Consider the following 27,265-nt stretch of genomic DNA (forward strand, 5'->3'; position numbering starts at 1 on the left):
CTGTGTCAGATTCAGATCCCCAGATAACGAGAGCAGGTCGCCGCCTATTCACAGCCTAAACTGTGTACGGTTCATCTTCTGAATGAAATAAATAAATAATAGTAATGTACTTTGATGTGTTATATATATGAAGATTTATGTAAGGTATCGAATGAGTACAGTTACTGCTTTTTGTAAGTTTTTTTTTTGGTTCAAGAAATGAAAATCTTGAACCAAGCAGGTTGGGAGTGTACAGTATAGCTAAAGACTTGACTCAGGTGTTTATTGAGATACGAGGCTCCATCTTATCTATAATCTACTGTCTTGCAGGTGATTGTGTATCATCTCACGTTAAGTGAGCGCAGGCAGTGGGAAATGAAGTGACATACGTGTTGTCAAGGACACGGATGTGCTGACGTTTATGTTACTGGCAATAGTACCAGTCCTAAGACTCACTGACAGCAGTGTAGTAACGTAAAATCATCTCGTTCAGACTACATTATTTTAAATGCAACACATGAAGTAGGCAGCCAATGTGTTTTTCCACTAGCATAAAAAAAAAAGAGAGTCGGTTTTACTCGTTATTTTGTCAAATAAAAATTGATATAACATTTAATTGGAATCAATGACAATAACATAATATTCTCTAGTTCAGACTACATTATCCTAAATGTAACTCATAAAGTAGGCAGATGTTGTATTTCTCAAATAGATGTTTAAGAAGGGTTGGCTTTACTTTTTATGGAGGAAAGTTGGAATAAGATTTAGACGTCTTTCAAGAGTAGTCATCTCCAACCGCTCACCGAATGACGAATGTTACCAATTTCTTAGCAAATGACCTAAAATTGGAGGCATCTGAGTTAGCCGTTAGGAGGCCAGTTAAGAGATATGTCAGAATCTTAAAAAGGACCTTTTTCTAAATTACTTCTTTCTTCGCTCATATTTTAGACTGTAAAACATTTTCTTTGTCATTCACTCCACCTTTGGTTTCTTCGAAGGCGATTAAATTTGAACGAAGCTCTTGGTCGATTTCCGCACCAGAAAAAGGTGCATTGCAAAGTAGACGCTGGTGGCATTTGGCAACTATCTTCTAAAACCAGTAACTAAGACTTCCTTCGTAGTCTCGCAAAGTCTCTTACACAGACTTGAACTGTCGTTATAAGGAATTATGAACGGTTTGCATTTCATTAAAATGATTAATTGTTTTCACTTGTTTAAGTATACCGGGTCACGTTCTTCGGTGTAGCATGTGACCTTCACCTTTCATATGCTTTTCAAGAATGAGAGTAGCCTGAACAATTACGGACGATTGTACAAATTAGCACCGTTGCGTTGTTATAATATTCATTTACTGAGTTTGAAATGTCTCAGTATTTTGGCAGATATATATATATATATATATATATATATATATATATATATATATATATATATATATATACATACATATACATATATGGTTGCATATGACCGAGGAGAGAGAATTGGTTATTACAAGGCATTTGTAGCTTAATATTTGTCCTTATATATATATATATATATATAAAATATATATATATATATATATATATATATATATATATATATTATGTGTATGTGTTTGTTATTACAGTTGTTCGTATTTTGAAACTCTTTCCTGTTGGTTTAGACTTTGGAGACTAGGTTACATTAATTTAAAAAAAGTCCTGCACTCTCCTCACTTTCGACGTTGTACTTAAATGTATCGCTTCTTGGCAGGTCTGATATAACGGAGGTTCACACTATAGTAGATTCACATCAACCGTGCATCTGATGTCTAGGCCAGTCCCTTACGACGCTCCTTATTGGAGCGTCATTAGGGACTGGCCTAGACATCAGATGCACGGTTGATATGTGTGAATATACTTTAGCACTAATATTAATGCTAGTACTGGTGTCAACGCTAGTATTAGTGCATAGACTACTACCACTGCTAGTACCTGTACTACTACTAGTAGTAGTGCTAGTACTAGTACTAGTGGTATTAATCGTCGTAGCAGGAAAGCTTATGGGAAAACAACGACGAAAAGTAAAATAACATTGAAATAAAATAACAGACAGGCAAACAAAACCAAAGAATATATGCACAGACAACCAGCCAGCAATTGAACCAAACAGGTGTGCAACACGCTTTCCGTTCGTATGTAAGTGAGGGGCCTTAAAATCATCCTAGACGACAGCTGTTTTTCATGTTTCGTTCAAAATACGATAATTCAATTATCGTCCTCTACGGAAAGCTTCTGGGAGCTAAGGGCCAACGCATCTAAAGCCCCTTAGGCCTATGTAATTGATTTAGCGCCTTTGTGAAAGAGCTCTCTTGATATTGCAAAAGGTTGGTGTGGTTGGAAACTTTGTAGGCTGGACAGGAATTGTGTAGACATTTGTTATTATTCGTTTTCGATGTAACATTGGTCGACACCGCCTGATTGATTGATTGATTGAGAGAGAGAGAGAGAGAGAGAGAGAGAGAGAGAGAGAGAGAGATTTACGAGGCGTTACAAGCAGTTACAAGGATTAGGATGTCTCAAAGTCTTGTTAGTCCATCCGAGGAGACATCGTGTGCTTACTTATCTGTAGGAGCAGGTTTTACTGTTAATTCAGTGTCCTAATGATTTTGTCTACCTTTCTTTGAAACTCTTCCACACTGTTGCTGTTTACAACTGCTGGTGGCAGTTTATTCCATGTGTCACATATCTTGTATGCAAAGAAGTTTCCACAATGGGATGTGTTGCATCTCTTCACTTCTAGTTTCCATCCATTATTTCTTGTCTGGTTTTCGTTAACGTAAATAAGTTACTGTCTACTTTTGTTGTGCCTTTTAGTATTTTAAATGTTTCTATTAGTTATCCTCGCAAGCGCCGTGTTTCAAAGCCATACATGTTCAGGCTCTCTAGTCGTCTTTGGTTACCTATTTGCCTGATGGATGGAATTAACTTTGTGGCTCTTGCTTGTACACCTTCTAATCTACTTATGTCTTTTCTTAGTGTTGGTGACCAAAACTGTACTGCATATTCAGGACGAGGTCTAACTACTGATGTGCAAAGCTGCAGAACCGTTTCCTTGTTTCTGTATTTGATCTGCCTCTTTATGTATCCCACTAGTTTCTGTGCCTCCTTTTCAGCTTTTATGCAGTGTTTTGTGTATTTTAGTCCTTGCTAATAATGACTCCAAAAGAGAGAGAGAGAGAGAGAGAGAGAGAGAAGATCATAATACCTTCCACTCCAAGAGCACTGGCAAATGAGAGAGAGAGAGAGAGAGAGAGAGAGAGAGAGAGAGAAATTATTAAATTATTATTTCTCCTACTCCAAGAGCATTAGCAAATGAGGGCGGGGAGAGAGAGAGAGAGAGAGAGAGAGAGAAGAGAGAGAGAGAGAGAGAGAGAGAAAGTTGTTGTCTGGAGGAGCAAGATCGTCCTTGAATTCCACTGCTCTGGTTCCTGAACCAGTCCGAGAAAGGCCTCATAATTGAGCCGGATTTCGTTTCAGAAGGTATTGGGTTTTCCTTTCTTTGATTACCTGGCTGAAATCAAAGCGTGACGGAAGTCCTCTCGACTGAGTTGTGAAGGGCGGGGGGTGGGGGGGGGGGGGGTGGGGGGGGGGGGGGGGGGAGGGGGGGGGGGGGGGTGGGGGGGGGGGGTGGGGGGGGGGGGGGGGGTGGGGGGGGGGGGGGGGGGGGGGGGTGGGGGGGGGGGGGGGGGGGGGGGTTTTGGGGGGGGGGGGGGGGGAACGGGGACTATGACAATAAGAATAAATTTATTTATTTGAATTTTATAGCCTAATTCCAACTTCTTGAGTCTAGTCTTGCAGTTTTTTTTTTTTATTCTGTTAGTGGATGGTCTCTGGTCACCTTCAGGTTTCAAGTGCACTTTTTTATCTTAACAATAAGTCTTCAACGTCGAGCATGTGCTAGGGAAGGACGTTAGGTTGCCCCCCTCCCCTGGCCCTGCCACCATTGGTGTCTGCAATGAAAAACTGCTGGACATTCATGGTATTATGTTTACTCTAGGTTGGTCACGCCTGGCTGGTTTAATTTGGCTATAGTCTCTCTCTATATTTATTTCATCATAATAATTTTTTTTTCTCAGCATCGTGAAAAAAATAGTTGTAGGATATTCAAAGAGCGAAAAATTTAAAATAAGGTATAGTGAACTGGAGTGTAAAGGATACTTGTGGCTTAACATTTGTGAAGTGTAAAAAAAATAATATATATATATATATATATATATATATATATATATATATATATATGCATATGACTGTGTGTGCGTGTATGCTTGTATATACATGTAATTTCGAATGTACCGGTCAGTTTCACCACTGCGTATGTAATTGTCGTAACCATAATACCCCCTATTACTTTATCGAATTCTTCACACCTGTTTGGATACGCCTGTCACCACTAAGCCTGAGATCCGTATGCAAGGGCATGAAGTAATTCTGATGTCCGCAGCAGAAGGTCAGGTCGGCAACGTGGCCTCGTTTTGATGCTGTGGATGCGGGTTCGAATACTGCAAAGGGCATCAAAAATTACTACATAATCTTGCATCCGGTTCTACGGTAAGGCCTCGTAGTGGCAAGTGTATCCAAAAAGTGTGAATAATTCGGTAAGTTACGAGGTCATTGTACTTCTTACAATTACGACAACACACACACACACACACACACACACACACACATATATATATATATATAATATATATATTATATTTATATATATATATATATATATAATATATATATATATAATATATATATATGTGTGTGATATATAATAGCACTGTACCGTGCCTCTCATTTGGCAATAGAAGGATCCACAGTAATAGTCTTGCTCATCAAGACGGAAATATTTCAACAGATATCGTCTTGATGAACAAGAGTATTACCGTGGATCCTTCTAATATATACTATATATATATATATATATATAATATATATAAATATAGTATATATATATATATATTGCAAGATGATATGCTTACTGAGCAGGCGCCGGCACAAGTACTACAGTAGCCCTTGGCAACAAATTTCACTTCTGAATTCGGTGCATTTTCATCGCTTCTCCCACGAAGAAGTGTTGCTCAGACCGCTCATAGCATTTCAGCACTTTCCGATTGACAGCGATAGTGAGAGTCGAGCCACTCATTTTCAATGATAGTGAGAGAGTCCAGACACCATTCTTCTGTTTTTAATCGTGAATTGGACCATCGTCGCCGGCCGGTAACTTGCTTTTATCGATGTATAACTTCTTTTATCGTTGTCATAATCAGCTGCTCCGATGACGCAATGATAAGAGGCGCTTATTACTGTCGTGTTCCTATTAATGAATAGTTCAGCGTCGATCGAGAGTTGTAGGATTTGAAAGGATGAAAGGTTTTCTTTCGCTGAAATAGTTTTGAAGAGCAGGATTCTCAATAAAAGGAATTTTTCAAACTAGATTCCGGATAACAGTTCCGTAATAAAGATGTTTTAATAATAGAAATTTGTTTCAAAATAGAGTTCGCGTAATTCTATAATACAGATTTTTAGATAAGAGCCTCTGTGATACAGTAAAAAAAAAAATCAGAATTCTACAAGAAAATTTCGTAATAGAATTCTGTATAACAGTATTTTCTTTGTTTTTATTTGTTTTTTGTTTTTTTTCCAAGAGAAATTTTTCTAGTCAACGTTCACATTTTGTAAGGTCCTCGTAATCTGCACCAGTGGGAGATCCGCAGACTGATCCCAAGGGGGGAGGGGGGGGTGACATTTCTGAGTCCGTTTCCTTTAGAATTCCTGTCATGGCTCAGTTGATCTAAGCTGTGAATTTATACCTATCGAATTGTCTACCGTGATGGGTTGCAGTCATGAATTAGAAAGGTATGGCGAGCTATTTCTGATATATATTATAATTATATATATATATATATATATTATAATATATATATATATATATATATAGCGTATGTACTTACGTATGTATATATATACATATTATATATATATACATATATATATATATATATATATATATATATATATATATATATTATATATATACGATTGTTCTGTGCATTAGTAGTACAACTTAATTCAGACTGAAATGGTATATATCTAGCGGAGTTATTTATTAACAAAAAAAAAAAGCTGTTGAATAAATAACTCCTCTAAATACCATCCAGTTTGAATGAGGTCCTTTTAATAATATACTGCATATATAATATATATATATATATATATATATATATATATATTATATATATATATATATATATATATATATATATATATATATATATATATATATATATATATATAATATATATATATATATATATAGGACTGGTAAAAATGTTCTGTAACAACAGAATTCCATCTAATAAAAGGAGCCCATAAAAACACCAAAATATAGAGAAAAAGTACTATATTTCAGAGACTGCTGTCTCCCTCTTCAGGTAGAATGAATGAGAAAAGTTTACAGAAAAGGTGGTATTTTATACCAAAGTCCATCCACAAACAAGCCATTTTAAGTCACCCCCGCTGATAATCTTCCTTTAATCTTCTTAAGGGTTGGTTGAATGAAGACGTTGTCGATCGTGTCCGAAATCCATGCTCCTTTTGAGATGTTCATTACCTGCCTCTCTTTTATTAAGGCCGATTCCATCATTTGACTCTTGTACCGGCAGTTGCTGCTATAAATTACACGTGACAAATTCCAGTTTATTCTATGGTTATGTTCATTTATATGGTTGAAAATAGCCGAGTTCTGTTGTCCATACCTAACTGACCGTTTGTGTTGTGTATTAATCTCTGGGGAAGGGATTTACCTGTAATCCGATGTAAGATTGGTCACAGTCCTGGCATGGGATTTCGTATACCCAGAGTCCTTTGGAGATGTCTTTTGTTGGACGTTAATCAGGATTTGGCTAAGGTGGTTTTGGGTAAGTAAATACAAAAGGGTTCGATTTTCCGAGAGGGTTGGTTATTCTCTTAATCGTGTCCAGGTGGGGAATTATTATTTTATTGTTGGGTGTATCTCTGGTCTTGTCTTTAGGGGTCGGTAGAAAATTACGTTTGCTTTGTGAATTGCTTTCTCAATTATATGGTCAGGATATTTTTAAAGACGAAAGTTGCTTGCGAATTAGTTCAATTCTTTTTCCAGGAATTCTGGGGAACAAATTCGTAAGGCTCTTAAGAACAAGTTAACTAGCTACACCTATCTTGATAGTACTGTCATGATAGCTAAAGTAGTGAATGTATGAAAGTGAGAACGTTGGTTTTCTGTATATGGTAAATTTGTATTCTGTCGTATCTCTGATTATTAAAACATCAAGAAAAGGAATTTTGTTGTCTGTTTCCCATTCAACTTTAAATTTGATGCTGGGCACTAATGTGTTTAATTTCGAGAGGAATTCATTGAAATTGACCCACCTATTAATCCCAAAAATTGTTAGGATAATCCAAGCGATAATCCCCCCCCATCCACACCCTTCCCCCTCCCCCTCTCCACGTATCTCATCCACAGCATGTTTTTGGGTTTTATTGCATTTATTGATACTGTAGTTTCAAAGTTATATTTCCATGTACAGATTGGCTAGAACAGGACTTAAAGGACTACCCATACTACACCCGAATTTTTGCTTGTAGAATATGAATTCCCCGCATGAAAATACGTTATTAGATGCACATAATTCAACTAGCTTTATTATTTTGTCATGCGCCAATGGGAAATGATCTGAATAGGGGGGATAATTTTACCCTTAAAAACTGAAGAACGTCCTGTACTGGTACTTTAGTGAACAAGGAATCTACGTCAAGGCTTAAAAAGTTTTATGTGTGAAGTGGTATATGTGCTTCTCTGAATTTGTGACAAAAATCTTCCGAATGTTTAATGTGACTGGGAGAAAAAGTGCCTAAAAAAGGGGAAAGGAGGTGTAGTATGGGTTGTCCTTTAAGTCCTGTTCTAGCCAATCTGTACATGGAATACTTTGAAACTACAGTAATAAATGCAATAAAACCCAAAAACATGCTGTGGATGAGATACGTGGATGATATCCGTAACATTTTGGGGATAATAGGTGGGTCAATTTCAATGAATTCCTCTCGAAATTAAACACATTAGTGCCCAGCATCAAATTTAAAGTTGAATGGGAAACAGACAACAAAATTCCTTTCTTGATGTTTTAATAATCAGAGAGATACGACAGAATACAAATTTTAACCATATACAGAAAACCAACGTCCTCACTTTCATACATTCACAACTTTAGCTATCATGACAGTACTATCAAGATAGGTGTAGCTAGTAACTTGTTCTTAAGAGCCTTACGAATTTGTTCCCCAGAATTCCTGGAAAAAGAATTTGAACTAATTCGCAAGCAACTTTCGTCTTTAAAATATCCTGACCATATAAGTTGAGAAAGCAATTCACAAAGCAAACGTAATTTTCTACCGACCCCTAAAGACAAGACCAGAGATACACCCAACAATAAAATAATAATTCCCCACCTGGACACGATTAAGAGAATAACCAACCCTCTCGGAAAATCGAACCCTTTTGTATTTACTTACCCAAACACCTTAGCCAAATCCCTGATTAACGTCCAACAAAAGACATCTCCAAAGGACTCTGGGGTATACGAAATCCCATGCCAGGACTGTGACCAATCTTACATCGGATTTACAGGTAAATCCCTTCCCCAGAGATTAATACAACACAAACGGTCAGTTAGGTATGGACAACAGAACTCGGCTATTTTCAACCATATAAATGAACATAACCATAGAATAAACTGGAATTTGTCACGTGTAATTTATAGCAGCAACTGCCGGTACAAGAGTCAAATGATGGAATCGGCCTTAATAAAAGAGAGGCAGGTAATGAACATCTCAAAAGGAGCATGGATTTCGGACACGATCGACAACGTCTTCATTCAACCAACCCTTAAGAAGATTAAAGGAAGATTATCAGCGGGGGTGACTTAAAATGGCTTGTTTGTGGATGGACCTTTGGTATAAATACCACCTTTTCTGTAAACTTTTCTCATTCATCCACCTGAAGAGGGAGACAGCAGTCTCTGAAATATAGTACTTTTTCTCTATATTTTGGTGTTTTTATATGTGTGTGTGTGTGTGTGTGTGTGTGTGTGTGTGTGTGTGTGTGTGTTAGACTATAATGAGAAATAGATTATTGAATGCTCAGTGGCACGTACACACACATACACATGTTCATTGGTAGGCAACTATCTCATGTTATTTGCGCGTAAACCTTTTGATAAGATAATGCTAGGAGTGCCTTCATAGAGTCTCTAGCAGATATATCAAAAGAATATTTTGTGCCTTTCATATTATCGTCTGCTTCTCAGGAACAAGAGTGATTTATTGATTATGCAAGACGGATTTAATCATTAAGGATTGACTGTTCTGCAAGATAGATTTTGAACAGAAAAATTCTGCAAGGTAGATTTTGAATGGAAAAATTTCTGCTAGATAGATTTTGAATAAAAAGTTTCTGCAAGATAGATTTTGAATAGAAAATTCTGCAAGATAGATTTGAAATAGAAAAGTTCTGCAAGATGGATTTTGAAAAAATATAATTCTGCATGATAGATTCTGAATAGAATTAAGACAGATCTCTGATCAATAGAATTCGCCTGAAAAGATTTTTGAATGACAAAATCCAAATAGGTTTTTGAATGATAAAATCTGTTGGACAAATTTTATGATAGAGGATTTCTATACGAAAGACTTTTGAGTGTTAGCCAGGTTAGGTTTGGTTAGGACAGGACAGGGTGTAGGAACGATAGACTTTTTGGAATAGATAACGTGATTTCTAAGACAGAGTTTTATACGTCTAAATAAAGTAGTTGAAATATGTCAAGCAAGCTTTGGAATTACAGAGGTCAGTAAAACATTTTTTTTAGTAATAGACTTATGCAAAATAAATTTTGCATGACAGTTCTTTAAGACAGAGTTTTGAATAACGGCATTCAGAAACACAAATAAAATAAAATTAAAAAAAAAATTATATAAGGGATTTCACAAAATTCTGTAGGGTAGAGTTTTGAATAACAGATTTCTGCAAAACAGGTTTCAAGAGAACAGTATTTTACAAGAAAATTTCCACAGAGAATTCTTTAAGACAGATTTTTAAATGAGAGGATTCTGCAAAACAGGTTTTAAAAACCCGAATTTCATGAGAGAATTATGTAAAGAGACATTGAATAAGAGAATTCTACAGCAGATTTTAAAAATCCTATAAGACATCATTTCAAAAATTAATTCTGTAAGGCAGATATTTTAATAAGAGAAATCTGCAAATCAGGTTAAAATATAAGAATTCTGTGAGACGAAGTTCACGAAAGAATTCTGTGAGGCAGATTTTTTAAAAATAAGAAAATACTGCAATACATTTAAAAAAATTGCGTGAGACAGAATTTCACAAAAGGATTCAGTAAGATAGAATTTGGAATAAGAGAATATTTGCAAATCAGGTTAGAAAATAAAGGAATTCTGTAAGACAGTATTTAGCCAAAGAATTCTGCCAGGCGGTTTTGAATAAGATAATTCTCTAAAAGAGACGGAATTTTCTAAGAATTTTGCAAAGGAGATTTCTAAATAAAAGAACTATGTAATAAAGAATTATGCCAGCGAGACAGAGTTTAGAATAAAAAAATTCTGTAAAATAGAATGAATGAGAAAGAGTTCCATAAAAACTCTGCAAGGTAGGTTATTTAATCGAAGGACTCTGTACGAAACCAGACTGAATCGTGTCAGCCAGAGTGTCGTAACAGAATAACTGCTTTATCTTGTCTCAGAAATGAAAGTCTATATTTTTAACTTCCCTATCACCAAAGATTAACTATCTGAATGCCGTTGGTATTTTACCCCACCCCCCAACACCCCATGGGGTATGACTGAGCTGGGTAGCCCTGAGGGCATCTTGGCATTTACCGGCCGCGTCAGCTGAGATAAGGAGGATAATTGTTGGGTTTTAATTGATAAAATGGTCGACTGTTCGTGGGCGGGTTTTCCACGTGTTCCGTTCTTTTCTTGGGTTGGTGAGGCTGGCTTCAAGAAATTAGGTTTGTTCTGGTACTATTAGGTGTATTTCACACAAACACACATATATATTGTCTAACTACCTGTGTATATATTATATATATATATATATATATATATATATATATATATATATATACATATATATATATATATATATATTTAGCTTCTTAGCCTTCTGATGATGATAATAATAATAATAATAATAATAATAATAATAATAATAATAATAATAATAATAGTAATAATGATAGTCATTATTCTGTGCCAGTGCTGATAGCATACACACCGGGAATACCTTTTTCAAATGACATAAATAATGTAAATACCCTTATTACTATTAATCAGAAATCATTATACAACAATCACATCATTATTTAACAGCTATTAAATCACTGGATATTATTTTCCTACTCATCGCTATACAGTTATTACTATGTAGCAGTAGTAGTAGCAGTAGTATTTGATAACCTTATTGCATTTTCAGTTCATTAAAATCACTGAAACTCTATAGTTTATTTATATAAATCATGGACAACTCATCCATTTGGTCGTCCAAGATACGGCACCAAACGAGTGTTTCCAGTTTCTATGATAAAAGGGCGAGAGTGGGAAAAAGGATGATTATTCTTTTCGCTCGATTCCTTAAGCTCTTTTCCTTCCCCTCTCTTTCTTTATTTCCTTCTTGCTTCTGGCAGAATTCGCTAATGGGTCGTTCCGTCTTGATTGGTTATTGTTTCGAATTTTTCGATCTCTCTCAGTCGGTCCGAGATTTCAAGACGGAATGTCCACAATTCAAGATGGCGGTGGTAGAACTGCGTCAAGTTTGTATGGTGCTATAGACTTGACTGATTGTTACAGTTCAATTACTGTTTGGTGCAGTACAGTTACTAATTGATACAGTTCAGTTACTGATTGATACAGTTCAGTTACTGATTATACAGTTCAGTTTTTGCTGTTTCAATCACCACCGTATAACAGCTTCGTTATAGCCCTCTGGATTCGAACACTTGTATTATACTTCTGTGGTAATCTCCGTGGCCTTCCTTTCCAACCACCTTCGCCCCAGGTCAATTTGACTTTTCCCCATCATCCCACCGCTCTGGATTAGGGTGACCTGCTGGTACCTTCTCGGGTACCTGTCGCCATCCTTCAGGATCGGAGGCCTGGCCCAGAGTCAGGATTAAGGTGATATGGGCATCTGAAGAGGCGGGGGAGGGAGATGGTAATGTTAGGGACACGAAGACGAGGAAGGCCTACGAGAAGGAGTGGCTGCATTAGAGCGAGAGAGAGAGAGAGAGAGAGAGAGAGAGAGAGAGAGAGAAGGAAGGTCACAAAACAGAAACAACTGGAGGAAGATGATTAAATACAACGACACAAACTCTATTGATTGAGTCGAGAAGAAGAAGAAAGGTTTGTGGTACTATATTAATCCTGGTGGACTCCTGGATTTGGGGGAGGGGACGCCAGAAACAGGTCTCGGCACTAGAACCTCTCACCCCTGCCCTGTCTCGGAACCCGTACCCGAGAGGTAGTCCTCATTCTGCGATTGCTAAGGCTTGAACCGAAGGGACACTCGGGAGTCGGAACAACAAAGGTTATGGAGTCCGAAACTGGCTCCATAGCAAATGGCAAAGTATCTAGACTAAGAGGCTCTCCCTTATTCTGTATACCTTGGCAAATGGAAGCCTCGGGAAACTTTATTTCGGACGATCCACAAATCCGAATAAGGAACATCGCCTGTGGAAATGGGCAACATTTTTGTATTTAGAGAGATTGGATCATTTTATGTAATATTTATGGAAACGTCTATAACTCTATAACTGTTAAATTGTTTTATGTTCAATAAACAAGCTTTCTTTCGTGTCAATTACTGTTGTAACTGTAAAAATGTTGTAAGGAATTTTTAAAGAACTAAAAATATCCATACCGATAACCACATCCTTCCAAGGAGTCCCGAAGCCTCTGTGACGTCATCATGTTGCCAAAGAGACTTACAATGACTCCGGAACTCCGGGAGAAGTTTCTCACCTCATTCATTCCATTCTCCTTAAGACTGAGGGTTGAAGGATCCCTTCAATATTCATTTAAAACTCAATTAGTTGTGTATTAAAGGAATGTTAAATGTTACTTCAAAGATAAATAATTTTTCTTTATAATAATGTAATGGAAATATCTCTGGTAAGCATTTTCTCATAAATTAGCATAATATTCTTATTCGAGCTTATAAAAATATTACCCAAATAAGTACTCGTGGAAGCGCCGTGATTTATAAGGATATTTTTAGTGATCATAATTCAAATTATGATGGTTAATTATATCACACAATATTATTTGGAAAGCTGTCGAAGTGGCGGAGCATCAGGGAGCAAAAGCTCTCGATGCCGCCTATAGTGTCTTTGACGCTAGGCAACCTCATCTATCCAAGAACATCATAACCTATATCATATTATAACGTGTAAGCTAAAACGGTGGGTTATTGAGATTTTTCTTATTCTTGGAATGGATTCATCTTCCTTTAGAAGGTAAAGATTGCCGAAGTACACCCACACATATATATTATGTTTGTATATATGTGTGTTTGTGTATACTTCAATGGTCTTTCCCTGTAGAATGATTATTGCATACATAAATACGGTGGAGGCCAATGGGCCATATATCTTCCAAGTGTGAGATAGGATCGCTGTACACCCATACAATTTATAGGAGGAGTACAAGAGACCACTATACAGACAGAAAACATCCATATCTCCATATGCCTGACATTATTATACACAGCTGGGTAGTACAAGGGATTTCCCGTCATAAGACTATTGCAGAGATTTGTAATCCCCGTACACGTTTGGGGATTACATATTGACTGTTTATACTTGGTTTTTAACGATTCTCAAATCCTTCGTTGCTTATTTTTTTTAAACGTATTATTAGTGCAAATAATCAATGTATACTTATTTTTGAAGAGTTTGTCATTTAGTATTTTATTATAAATTCATTTATCCAACATATACCTTTTTTGAACCATTTATGGATACTAGTGACAAATATATGATTATTTTTTACGTTTGATGAATTTTGACACATTTAACCAGTATGTCCTCGCGTATTTAGTATGCAATAATATTTTTTGAAATATGTATTCTTTGTTTGTGGAAACTAAGCAGATAGAATATCTGATATTTAAACACTAATTTTAATGTGAATATTACAGTGGACTAGGCATTTTCTACGAATGAGGAAATTGTGTTTGTAGTTTATTCATATAAACTTCTTTATATACCTCCTGGCTCATGTGCCTCAGTGTTAACAAACATATACAGTATATATATATATATCTATATATCGTGTATATATATATATATATATAGATATATATATATTATATATATCTATATATATATATGTATATATATATATATATATATATATATAGATATATATATATATATATATCTGGGGTATAGTATGATACTGGGGATGTGTTCATGTCCTCACGCCTCCTATAAATGCGTGGGCATGTTAGGTCAAAAGTTCGAGAAGAGGGAGTGTGGAGCATGCGCAGTCAGGTGAATGACTTTTGGAAGGTAATGGCCTTCTTCCAGTCTGTATATGTTTGTTTGTTTTTTGTTTTCTGTTATGGTTGCTTGAGGAATCTATCAGTGTGCATGAGGGAACGATATTGCTTCTTATTTCTGTTTTACTTCGTGGGTCGTTTCTTGTGTTGGCTTCGGTAGCGCAATTCCGTTTCATTGTGTTCAGTGGGGTGGGAACGACTTTGGTCGGAAATTGTGTTAAACATTTATTCAGCCTCAGCTGACTTACTATTTATTCCTTTATGACATTGGATTTGTTTTCCGCTGCAAATCATGATATTGCGAAATAATCAGATTTTTCATTATCTTCAATGTTGACAATTAAAAAGAATGTTTTTTATTTAGTATTCATGTAAAAGCAAGCCATGTTTTTAAGGGATATTGTCGGGTTAATTTTTTTTTTTTGCATTATTGTTTGGTGATTATAGAAAATAGTGTTTTAAGAAAAGCGTAAATCGGTATTAAAATGTTCTTATTTGCAATGGTGCGTGTATTTAAATATTTTTCACATAATTCGCTCTTAATACCATCCATAAATTCTTTTTAAATTTACTGGCGACTATTTCTGAAAAGTCCAAGACCATATTTATCACCTTTTAAGATTCAAGAAATTTGCTAATTCACGACATACTAAATAAAAATGACGAATGTCACTGAAAACTACGTAACAAAACAAAAAAATTAATAAATAAAAGCAATAACAATCAGCCTTCGAGTATGACAAGCTCCAGGAAGGTCATCTACCCATGGCCAATGACCTTGTGACGGCAACAACAGGTGTGTTTCCACATAGGCATCGTGAATGTCGCAAACAACGAGCACCCTCCTGGAATATTGAGTCTTACTCAGCTTCCACCGTTATAGGTTTGGTCACCTGGAAGAGATCGTAAGATACTGCGTTTTGTAGGATATTGCATTTTTGAAGGATAATGCGTTGTGTAGAATATTGCATTTTGTAGGATATTGTATTTTGTAGGCTATTGTATTTTGTAGAATATTGCATTGTGTAGGATATAGTATTTTGTGGAATACTGCATATTGTAGGATAATGCGTTTTGTAGAATATTGCATTTTGTAGGATATTGTATTTTGTAGAATATTGCATTGTGTAGGATATAGTATTTTGTGGAATACTGTATATTGTAGGATAATGCGTTTTGTAGAATATTGCGTGTTATAGAATATTGGATTTTGTTGGATAATGCGTTTTGTAGAATGTTGCATTTTTGTAGGATAATGCGCCTTGTAGGATATTGTATTTTGTAGGATATTGTATTTTGTGGAATACTCTATTTTTAAGGATAACGCATTTTGTAGAATATTGCATTTTTTAGGATATTTTTTTTGTTTTTTTTTTAAGAATTATTGCATTTATTTGTAGGGACAATTGCGCTTTTGTACAATAATTGCATTTATTTTAGGGATGTAGAATTTGTATTTTGTAGAGTATTGCATTCTGCAGGATAATGCATTTTGTAGAATATTGCATTTTGGAAGATACTGCGTTTTGTAGAATATTGCATTTTTGAGGGATAATGCGCTTTGTAGGATATATTTTGTAGGATATTGTATTTTGTAGAATATTGCATTTTGTAGGATATTAGACGCATTGAAAGTTTCCACAAAATTCTTTCTAATTTTACCCCTGTATTTTTTATCATCACTAAAGCGGTATGGTTGGGAAGCTGAAAGTTTATTCTAGCGAATATTAAAAGTTTTTAGAAATAAAATAACGACTACCACCGTTTTAGATGTGATGAAGTAGGACCAAAAATCATTTTGAGCGCCTTTTATCCATTTTTATCCCCTGTCCATTTTACCTCTGTCCATTTTTATTCCTGTCCATTTTTACCCTCATCCATGTTTAGTGACTTTGAGTGACTTGTAGTGATGTTGAATAGAAAACTGGATGAGTAATTTTATAAGTGATGTTGATTAGGAAACTGGATAAGTTCTTTTATAAAGTGATGTTGAATTAGAAACTGGATGGTAACTTTTGAAGTGATGTTGAGTAACAAAACTGGAGAGTACTAAAGTGATCTGAATAGGAGGAACACTGGCATGAGTTAATTTTATGAAATGGATGTTGAATAGAAACTGGATGAGTAACTTGAAAAGTGATGTTGAATAGCAAACTGGATGAGCAACTTTATAAGTGCTGTTGAATAGTAAACTGGATGAGTAACTGTATAAGTGATGTTGAATAGCAAACTGGATGAGTAACTTTATAAGTGCTGTTGAATAGTAAACTGGATGAGCAACTTTATAAGTGCGGTTGAATAGTAAACTGGATGAGTAACTGTATAAGTGATGTTGAATAGCAAACTGGATGAGTAACTGTATAAGTGATGTTGAATAGCAAACTGGATGAGTAACTGTATAAGTGATGTTGAATAGGAAACTGGATGAGCAACTTTATAAGTGCTGTTGAATAGGAAACTGGATGAGTAACTTTGTAAGTGATGTTGAATAGCAAACTGGATGAGTAACTGTATAAGTGATGTTGAATAGCAAACTGGATGAGTAACTGTATAAGTGATGTTGAATAGCAAACTGGATGAGTAACTTTATAAGTGCTGTTGAATAGTAAACTGGATGAGCAACTTTATAAGTGCGGTTGAATAGTAAACTGGATGAGTAACTGTATAAGTGATTGTGTTAAACGGATAGTAAAAAACTGGATGAGCAACTTTATAAGTGCTGTTGAATAGTAAACTGGATGAGCAACTTTATAAGTGCTGTTGAATAGGAAACTGGATGAGCAACTTTATAAGTGCGGTTTGAATACGGGGTAAAACTCTGGATGATAACTTTGTAATAAAAACGGTTAATGTGCGAATAGAACGGGATGAGTAACTTTGTAAGTGATGTTGAATAAAAAAACACTAGTACGTGATGTGTTCACTTCAACATCACGCACTAGTGTGTTCTACTCAACATCACTTACAAAGTTACTCAACTAAGCATCTTGGCAGAGTGTTTGTAACCACATTTACCGGATGTGGTTCTCGATTTATGATTCTTCTTTTTATATTTTTTTATTAGGAGTGTCTAAAAGCATTTCCTTTGCTTTCATTATATGCCCGTCTGGTTTCTCCTTATCAGTCAGTGTGTCATAATTCGAGTTTCTCTCTCTCTCTCTCTCTCTCTCTCTCTCTCTCTCTCTCTCACTGAAAATATTTCAGTCTATTATATATATATATCTATATATTATATATATATTATAATATATATATAATATATATAGTGTGGTGTGTGTGTGTGTCTGGGTAACAATAGAGTTGAAAATGGTTTTATTATTATTATTATTATCATCATCACATGCACCACAACTGATCAGACCTTCGCAAATAAGCCAGACCTCAATCGTTCAAGGAATTATGGGCGATAACTTTGAATATCTCTGTACGATAACTACGATAACTCGCTGATTATAGCCGTAAACAATCGGCTGCATTCGTCGAATTGACTTATCTACTTATCTACTTAATATCACAGAAAGGCAAGATTCGTTTGTATACATATACTACACACATTGTATACATATACTATATTTGTATACATATACTACACACATTGCTTATTTCATGTGTCTGAGAAATTAGAGAGAGAGAGAGAGAGAGAGAGAGAGAGAGAGAGAGAGAGAGAGAGAGGGGGGGGGGGAGCACTGGCGGGGTTTAAGATCACCCTGAGAAATGGGTCCAGGATCATCTGTAGGCCTATAGGATGTCTGATAGGCCCAAATCCTGCCGTAGGCCTCGCCCAACTTATCAGGTGTAGGGATAAGATAAGTCCAAAGGACAACCCCAAGTGTGAGTTTGTTTTGAAGGTTGACACGAAGAGAAGAGAGAGAGAGAGAGAGAGAGAGAGAGAGAGAGAGAGAGAGTGTTATTACTAAAAGAATTACAGACTATTCGGATTTATTTCTGTTGGTAAATTGATGATAATTTTTGGCCTCTTTTTTATTGCGTTTGAATCTAAAAAAATAATTAGCAAAATAGTTCTATAATCCTTTATGAGAATCTCTCTCTCTCTCTCTCTCTCTCTCTCTCTCTCTCTCTCTCTCTCTTACCACACACAAGCACTATAAATATTTCTCTTTCAGTAAAGTCCTCTATCCCAAGCTTTCTCTCTAAGATATACCTCTCATCTTATTCTCTCTCTCTCTCTCTCTCTCTCTCTCTCTCTCTCTCTCTCTCTCACACAGAATGTTCCTTTCTCCGGCTGCTTCTAGGAAAATTCCTTCTCTCTCTCTCTCTCTCTCTTTCTCTCTCTCAGAATTTCTTATCCCATGTCTGGTCTTCTTAGAAAATTCTTCTCTCTCTCTCTCTCCGCTCTTCTCTCTTCTCTCTTCAGAACTCTTATCTCTCTCTCTCTCTCTTCTCGCTCTCTCTCTCTCTCACAAACTCATACACGGTCTACAGCTAAGAAGATAAGGATCTCGACTACTGGGAAAGACTACAATCCTTAAAATTAGATAGTTTAGAAAGGAGAAGAGAACGCTACATGATAATTCAGGCATGGAAACAGATAGAAGGAATAGCCGAAAACATCATGGAGCTAAAAATATCAGAAAGAGCAAGCAGAGGTAGATTAATAGTGCCCAAAACTATACCAGACAAATAAGGAAAGCACACAGGATTAATCACTACGCACCAGCATCGATAATGCAGCGTTCTATCAATGCGTGCCAGCTCATCTGAGGAATATATCAGGAGTGAGCGTAGATGTGTTTAAGAATAAGCTCGACAAATATCTAAGCTGCATCCCAGACCATCCAAGATTGGAAGATGCAAAATACACCGGAAGATGTACTAGCAACTCTCAGGTAGACATTAGAGGTGCCTCACACTGAGGGACCTGGGGCAACCCGAACAAGATGTAAGGTCTGTAAGGTAAGGTCTCTCTCTCTCAGAATGTTCCTATCTCCCTGTCTGTCTTCTAGGAAAATTCCTCTCTCTCTCTCTCTCTCTCTCTCTCTCTCTCTCTCTCTCTCATGCGAGGCGATCTCTCAGCTTCCGGCCTCCAAAAGCAGCAGGAAGACGGGACCACTTTCACTGATAAGTGAGTGATTCTGCTCCTCTTGGATGAGATCACTCGCTCTCTAATTGCCATAAGTCAGATCCGTTTAGAAATCAGGAAGTATTTTCCCCTTTTTTTTGTATTTAAAAGATTGCTTCAAATCTTGCCTGTATTTGATTAATTATTTGTGCATATGTTAAGTGGATAAACGCACTCACATACATACGTACATACCTATAGCATATATGTATATGTATATGTATTAGGCTATAAATGTCCTTTAATATCCAATTCGGTCTACCTCGGAATTAATATATTTTCGTAATTGTTAACCGAAGGGGACTTTTTTTAGTTGATAATAATTTCGTTCTCTCGTGGATTCGAACCGGCACACAGAGGAGAAATCAGGATTTCAGTGACTCTAGGTATATGTATGTATGTATATATATATATAGCATATATATATATATATATATATATATATATATATACATCATATATAAGTATGTTATATTTTCACAAACCACACACACACACACACACACATATATATATATATATATATATATATATATATATATATATATATATATATATATATATATAAGTACACACATGTATATATTATATTTTTCAGAAGATGAACTCTATTCATATGGAACTAGCGCACCTCAAAGCCACTGACTTGAAATTCAAGCTTCCAAATAATACGGTGTTCATTCAAAAGAAGTAAGAGAAGGCCAGTCAGGGAAAATACAGAGAGAGAAGATCATTTCTTAGAATAACAGATAAATTGACAAATAAATAAATGAATAAAATTGAAAGTAAATTATTACATGACAAGGAGAATAAGTAGTAATACATTGCATCCTCTCCTCAACTTTAGACTTTCCAATTGCACGATATCCTCCACCGTCCAGCGGTGTAGGGAATAAAGGAATTCTGGAGAGAGAGAGAGGAGAGAGAGAGAGAGAGAGAGAGAGAGAGAGAGAGAGAGAGACCTCTGGACAGAGATAGAGAGAGAAAGAGAGAGAGAAAAGGACCTCTGGAGAGAGAGAGAGAGAGAGAGAAGAGAGAGAGAAAGGACCCTCTGGAGAGAGAGAGAGAGAGAGAGAGAGAGAGAGAGAGAGAGAGAGAGAGAAAAGGGCCTCTGGGAGAGAGAGAGAGAGAGAGAGAGAGAGAGAGACACTTGAGACTTCTGGCGAGAGAGAGAGAGAGAGAGAGAGACCTCTGAAGAAAGAGAGAGAAGGATCTCTGGAGAGAGAGAGAGAGAGAGAGAGAGAGAGAGAGAGAAGGAGCCTCTGGAGGGGGAGAGAGAGAGAGAGAGAGAGAGAGAGAGAGAGAGAGAGAGAGAGAGAGAGAGAGACTTGATTAGTGAGAGTATCTGAGCTGTAAACCCAGGCGGCGACAGTGTGGTGTGACCAATATCCGTAAAAAGCTCTCGTACCTAAATATAGATTTATGTACCTGATAGTTAGTTGACTGAAGCGAGTTGCACCTGATTTGGCGGTTTTAACCTCACCCCACAATACTGTATAAAGTTAAGCATATACAGTATCTTAGTTTAACCAGACCACTGAGCTGATTAACAGCTCTCCTAGGGCTGGCCCTGAGGAGTGGATATTTTTACGTGACTAGGAACCAATTGGTTACCTAGCAACGGGACATACAGCTTATTGTGGAATCTGAACCACATTATATCGAAAAATTAATTTCTAATCACCAAAAACAAATTCCTCTGATTCCACGTTGGCAGAGGAGCATCGAAGTCGGGTCTACCGAATCGGGAGGCGAATACGTAAACCACTCGTCCAACAAGGAACTGCAATACTGCATAAGCTGAGAAAGAGGAGAGTAACGCTTTATTTTTCGGGAAAACTCTATCTAGAGGTTGTAGGTTGTGTATGCTGTTGGTGAGTCTTTGGTGTAAGTTTCTGAAGTCTCTAATCAGGAAATATCCTGCACTGGAGCCCATCCATAACTCAATATATGAAGCATGAATATGGCGGTAACTCTTATCTATGTTTGTACTGGAGCCACCCCCGAGTAAATCATATATACAGCAGAAAGCTTTAGATGACCTGCACGGTCCTCCTTGTCTTCCTGCTGTATACATTTTAAATAACAAATCAAACAGGCATACTTCTATGGATTTACTTTCCCACTTTATTGACTCATGTGACTATGAGTTTTCTTTGAATAATATTTATAATAATAATAATAATAATTAATAATAATATAATAATAATAATAATAATAATAATAATAGTACATGAGTACTGAAATGAAGAAAGAAAATCCACAGTGGTGCAAGTGAAAATATATATTAGAAAATAAAAATGTATACAACCAGATGTGTGTGTGTGTGTATATATATATAATATATATATATATATATATAGATATATATATATATATATATATATATATACAATATATTTCTTTTATATATTTTAAGCTAACAATATGGGGGTCTTCACCAATAATAATAATAATAATAATAATAATAATGGAGAAACAAATCCACAGTTTATGTAAATGTACATATATTTAAGTTTAAAACAGAAAAGATAGCTTTCGGGTATCTGTAACGGTCCCCTTATCAATTGAATAAGGGGAACCGTACAGATTCCCGAAAGCTTATCTCTTTTCTGTTTTAAACTAAATATATGTACCAATTTACATAAACTGTGGATTTGTTTCTCCGCTTTGAAGACTCGTGCTACTATGGAGGAATTTTTAATTTTTTAATAATAATAATAATAATAAATAATAAAATAATAATAATAAATATAATAATAATAATAATAATAATAATATTTGTAATATTATGCTAATAAAGCAATAATAATAGTAATAGTAATAGTAATAATAATAATAACAATAACCCCTGCTATAATTTACTTTGACATTCATCAGTTTTCCTTTTTGTTTACTTGTTTGTTTGTTGACTGCAGTGTTTACGAGGACGTGCTCGATGCCCTGAAGGAGTGGAAGGGGGAAGGCAAGGACATTGTCATCTACTCCTCCGGGAGCGTCGAGGCCCAGAAGCTCCTCTTCGTTTCGGACACTCCTGCTTCGGAGATCTAACTCCATGTGAGTTTTTTTTTTTTTTTTTTTTGTGTATTGACTTATTTTCATTTTAGTCGTTTATTTGGTTGGTTGTGTTTTATGATATTTTTTTTATTTATTTGATTATTTATTTGTTTAGATATTTTTCCGATTTCTTTTATTTATTTATTTATTAATTAGTTATGTTTATTCATTTATCTGTTTATTTGTTTATTGCTTTTTTATATATTTTTTGAGTTATTTATATGTAGTTATATAAATATTTATATATATTTATGTAGATATGTAACTAATTATTTGTTTATTTATATACATGCTGATTTGTCATTAATTAATAAGGGCTTTTTATTCACTTATTATTATTATTATTATTATTATTATTATTATTATTATATTATATTATTAGTTTTTACTCTATCACAGCCTCCTCCATTCGACTGGGTGGTATTTATAGTGTGGGGGTTCCGGGTTGCATCCTGCCTCCTTAGGAGGTCCATCACTTTCCTTACTAGTGCGCCGTTTTCTAGGACACACTCTTCTGCATGAGTCTGGAGCTACTTCAGCCTCTAGTTTTTTCTAGATTCCTTTTTCCAGGGATCTTGGGATCGTGCCTAAGTGTTTTCGCCCTATGATTATGGTACATTTCCACTGGCATATCCCATATCCTTCTTATTTCTATTTTCAGATCTGATACTTATCCATTTTTTTTCCCTCTCTTTCTCTTCAACTCTGTGTCCCATGGTATTGCGAACATCAATGATTGATACTTTCTTCTTGACTTTGTCAATCAACGTCACGTCTGTCTGTTTGCACGTATCACCCTATCCGTTCTGATACCATAGTCCCAGAGGATCTTTGCCTCATCGTTTTCTATCACTCCCTCAGGTTGGTGGCTCGTACCACGTATACTGCAAGGTAGCTGATGTTTTTTCTTGCACGGCTCCAGTGGAGGGCTTTTGCCACTGAATCATGCCTCTTTTGTACTGGTTCTGTGCAGTGCCGAGCATTCACTTTGCTATGTGGTTTATGGTTTCATTTTTCATATTGCACTTCCTACATAATGGGAGAGATGTTATTTCCGTCTATCGTTCTTTGAACATTCTGGTTCTTAGGGGCCTGATCTTGTGCCGCTGTATCATTCCTTCAGTTTCCTTCTTTAGCCCTCCCCTCTGTAGCCATTGCCATGTGTCATCGCTGGCTAGTTCTTTAGTCTGTCTCATGTATTGTCCGTGCATTGATTTTTTGTTGTGCCAGTCCCTCTGTTCTTTCTGTCTTTCTCCAGTCTCTGTATATTTCTGGGTCTTCGTCTACTTTTATTAGTCCCTTCTTCCCATGCACTCTTTAGCCACTCGTCTTCACTGTTTTCAGATATTGCCCCAGTGCTCTGTTTTCTCAATGTTGACGCAGTCCTCTATACTTAGTAGTCCTCTCCTCCTTCCTTTCGTGTTATGTATAATCGTCCGTCCATTTGCTCTTGGGTGTAGTGCTTTTGTGTATTGTCATATTTTTCACCCTGGTTTTCTGATCTATGCTGCGGAGTTTCTGCCTTCGTCCCAATTCCACTATTCCTGCGCTGTATCTGATTACTGGCACTGCCCATGTGTTTATGGCTTTTTCATATTATCATATTCCCTCATTGAGTTTTGACTTGAGTATCGCCTTGAGTCTCTGCATATTATTTCTTTTCCTGATCGTGTCCCTTCATCTCTTGGTGTTTTATATCCCCTTCACCTTCCATTATTCCCAGGTATTTGTATCCTGTCTCATCTATGTGTTTGATGTTGCTCCCATCTGGTAGCTTATCCCTTCAGTTCTCGTTACTTGCCTTTTTTGTATGTTGACTGAAGGCGCATTTTCTATTCCAAAACTCCATCCTGATGTCCCCGAGATACAATCCCTTACAGTCTGGGATTAGGGTACTATTTCCTTGATGCTTACCATACAGCTTGATGTCCGTCCATGAACATCAGGATGGTTGATTCTGTTGCCTCTTTTCTTGAAGTTGGTACCCGCATCCATCTTCTGTAGTACTTTTGTCATGGGAATCATGGCTACTACGAGAGTAGTGGGGACAGTGAGTCGCCCTGGAAGATCCCTCTCCTGATATTAACCTCTGCTAGTCTTATTCCAGCTTGTAAGTATTGTATTCCAGTTGTGCATTGTATTTTTGAGGAAGCTGATGGTGTTTTCCTCTGCCCATATATTTTCAGGCATTCTATTAGCCATGTGTGTATTCATGTCGAAGGCTTTCTAGTCTATCATGCCATGCTTAGGTTGGTTTTCCTTCTCCTACTGTTCTTCATTACCATTTTTGTCTATCAGGAGCGGGTCTTTTGTGCCCCTACACTTCCTTCTGCACCTTTTCTGTTGGTGGGGATGGTGTTTGTCTCCTCAGGTAGTTATATAGCCTTTCACTGATGATACCGGTTAGTAATTCCACATTATTGGTAGGCAGGTGATAGGCCTGTAGTTTCTGCTATATTTCCCTTACTCTTGTCTTTTGTACTAAGGAGTTCTTCCTGTGGTCATCCATTTGGGTGCTTGGTGGTTTGAGATAAAATGCCTGGAGTTGTTTCTGCTATTAGTGGGTGTAGGGCCTTGAAGTTTTTGATCCATTATCCTGGACTTCATCGGGACCTGGGCTTTCCAGTTTGGCATTTTTTCTTTAGTTGGTGTCCTGACTGTGTCTGTCGTGATCTCTGTGAAATCTTTGTTTTTATTCTCCCTGTTTCTTCTTCCCTTGACTTCCGGAGCCCATGTTGCATGTTTGTTGTGTGATACCGGATTGCTCCATACGTTTTCCTAGAGTCTCTTACTTGGTTCGGCTTCAGGAATTTCTGGGTGGTTGTCTTCCCCTCTTAGTTGCTGTATAGTCTTTTTCTGGTTGGTTCCGAATAGTTTGTTCTGTTGGTATCCCTTATTCCTGTTCGTGTACCGTTGGATCTTATGTGCTTTGGGCCTTAAGCCTCTGTTTTACATCTTCTATTGTGTTGTTTAGTCCCCTCTCTTTGTACTTTGTATTTTCTCGTTGAGTTCCTCCTTTTTCTTGCTTCTTAGCCCTTTTTTCTGTCCATCTCTTTCAGTTTACTCAAGTCAGATCTCATCACATGATTTGCTTTTCCAGGCGCCTTTATTATTATTATTATATTATTATTAAAAAATCCCTCAATAGTAGGCACGAGTCTTCAAATAGAGAAAACAAATCCACAGTTATGTAAATGTACATATTTTATATTGCAGTTTAAAAACAGCAAAAATAGCTTTCGGGAATCTGTTCGGTTCCTCTTAGCTATCTTTGCTGTTTTTAAACTGAAATATATGTACATTTACATAACTGTGGATTTGTTTCTCCATTATTATTATTATCATTTTCTATAAAAAAAATTATGGCTGCACCAGGAAAGATTAATTCATATTACCAACTTACTTCATACATTAAAAATGTGAATTTTACATATTACTCTTGTAGATTATATTGATATCATTAAGACCTCATTTAAGACCTTAAGCAACATCATCGCCACTGCATTTCATATCACGAAGTCTCGAAAACTTGACTCCAGAAATCACTTGAATTACAAGAGATTCTCTGCCTGGAGGAATGTCACCTTAACACTCAATGACACCCCAAAGGGAAGTGAGTACCTTTTGGCCCACGGTGGGCGTGGGCGTGCGATGAAATCGTGTACATTGTGGGCGTGTCGTAGTCCTGGAAGAATTTCTCCGTTTGGAGAAATGTGTCGAAAGGGAGTGGAGACAGAATTGTTGATGGAGTGTTGTATATATAAGATATATATATATAATATATATATATATATATATATGTATGTATGTATGTATAAATACACACGCACATCACACACACACACATATATATATATATATGTATATATATATAGCTACTAAAAAGGCAAATTGTCCAAACATGCAACTGCGCATCACAAATTCGTTTTGCCCCACTTTCTTTCGACATATTCTTCAAATGGAGAAATTCTTGCAAGACCTCTTTCTCCTCTCCCCTGTCACGTCATCTTTTTGTCGTTTTTGTTATATCTTTCTGTTTTTTTTTTTTTTATCTTTTGTCGTCTCTCTTTGCCTCCTGAAATTTTGTCTGCAGAATATTCAAGTATTCAGATGGATTCAATAAAACGAAGGCGAATTTTTCTATTATTATTATTATATTTTATTATATATTTTATTATATTATTATTATTATTATTATTATTTATTATTATTATTATTATTATTATTATTATTATCCTTATTATTATAATGTTGTTGTTTTTGGTGTTGTTGTTGTTGTTGTTTGGAAGTAGACCCTGTTTTGCGAATTAACTTTTATATGCAATTTTTCTTTTTTATTCCTGCTTATCGGTTTTCTGGTTCAGCAATATTTATTTATTTAAGAACTTGCCAGTATTCATATTGGTATTAAATAGAAAGGATGCGGGAATGTTTTAATTTATCTTCTAAAACCCAGGGATTCTTGTGTCTGTTATACCAGTCATCAAAATCCCTGGGTTAAAAAAAAAAAAAACATTCCCGCAT

At 36.1% G+C, this 27,265-nt stretch overlaps 1 protein-coding gene across 1 annotated transcript in view; it reads left to right on the top strand.

The window, feature by feature from the left end:
• Positions 1–27,265, top strand: part of LOC135223942 (enolase-phosphatase E1-like) — a 106,556-nt gene that overhangs the window by 67,401 nt on the left and 11,890 nt on the right. Inside the window, exons 4-5 of the mRNA XM_064262862.1 lie at positions 22,603–22,727; positions 26,187–26,354. Coding sequence (XP_064118932.1) covers positions 22,603–22,727; positions 26,187–26,354 — 293 coding nt within the window. The remainder of the gene's footprint in view (positions 1–22,602; positions 22,728–26,186; positions 26,355–27,265) is intronic.

Source organism: Macrobrachium nipponense, chromosome 10, assembly GCF_015104395.2.
Source record: "Macrobrachium nipponense isolate FS-2020 chromosome 10, ASM1510439v2, whole genome shotgun sequence".
NCBI lineage: Eukaryota > Metazoa > Arthropoda > Malacostraca > Decapoda > Palaemonidae > Macrobrachium > Macrobrachium nipponense.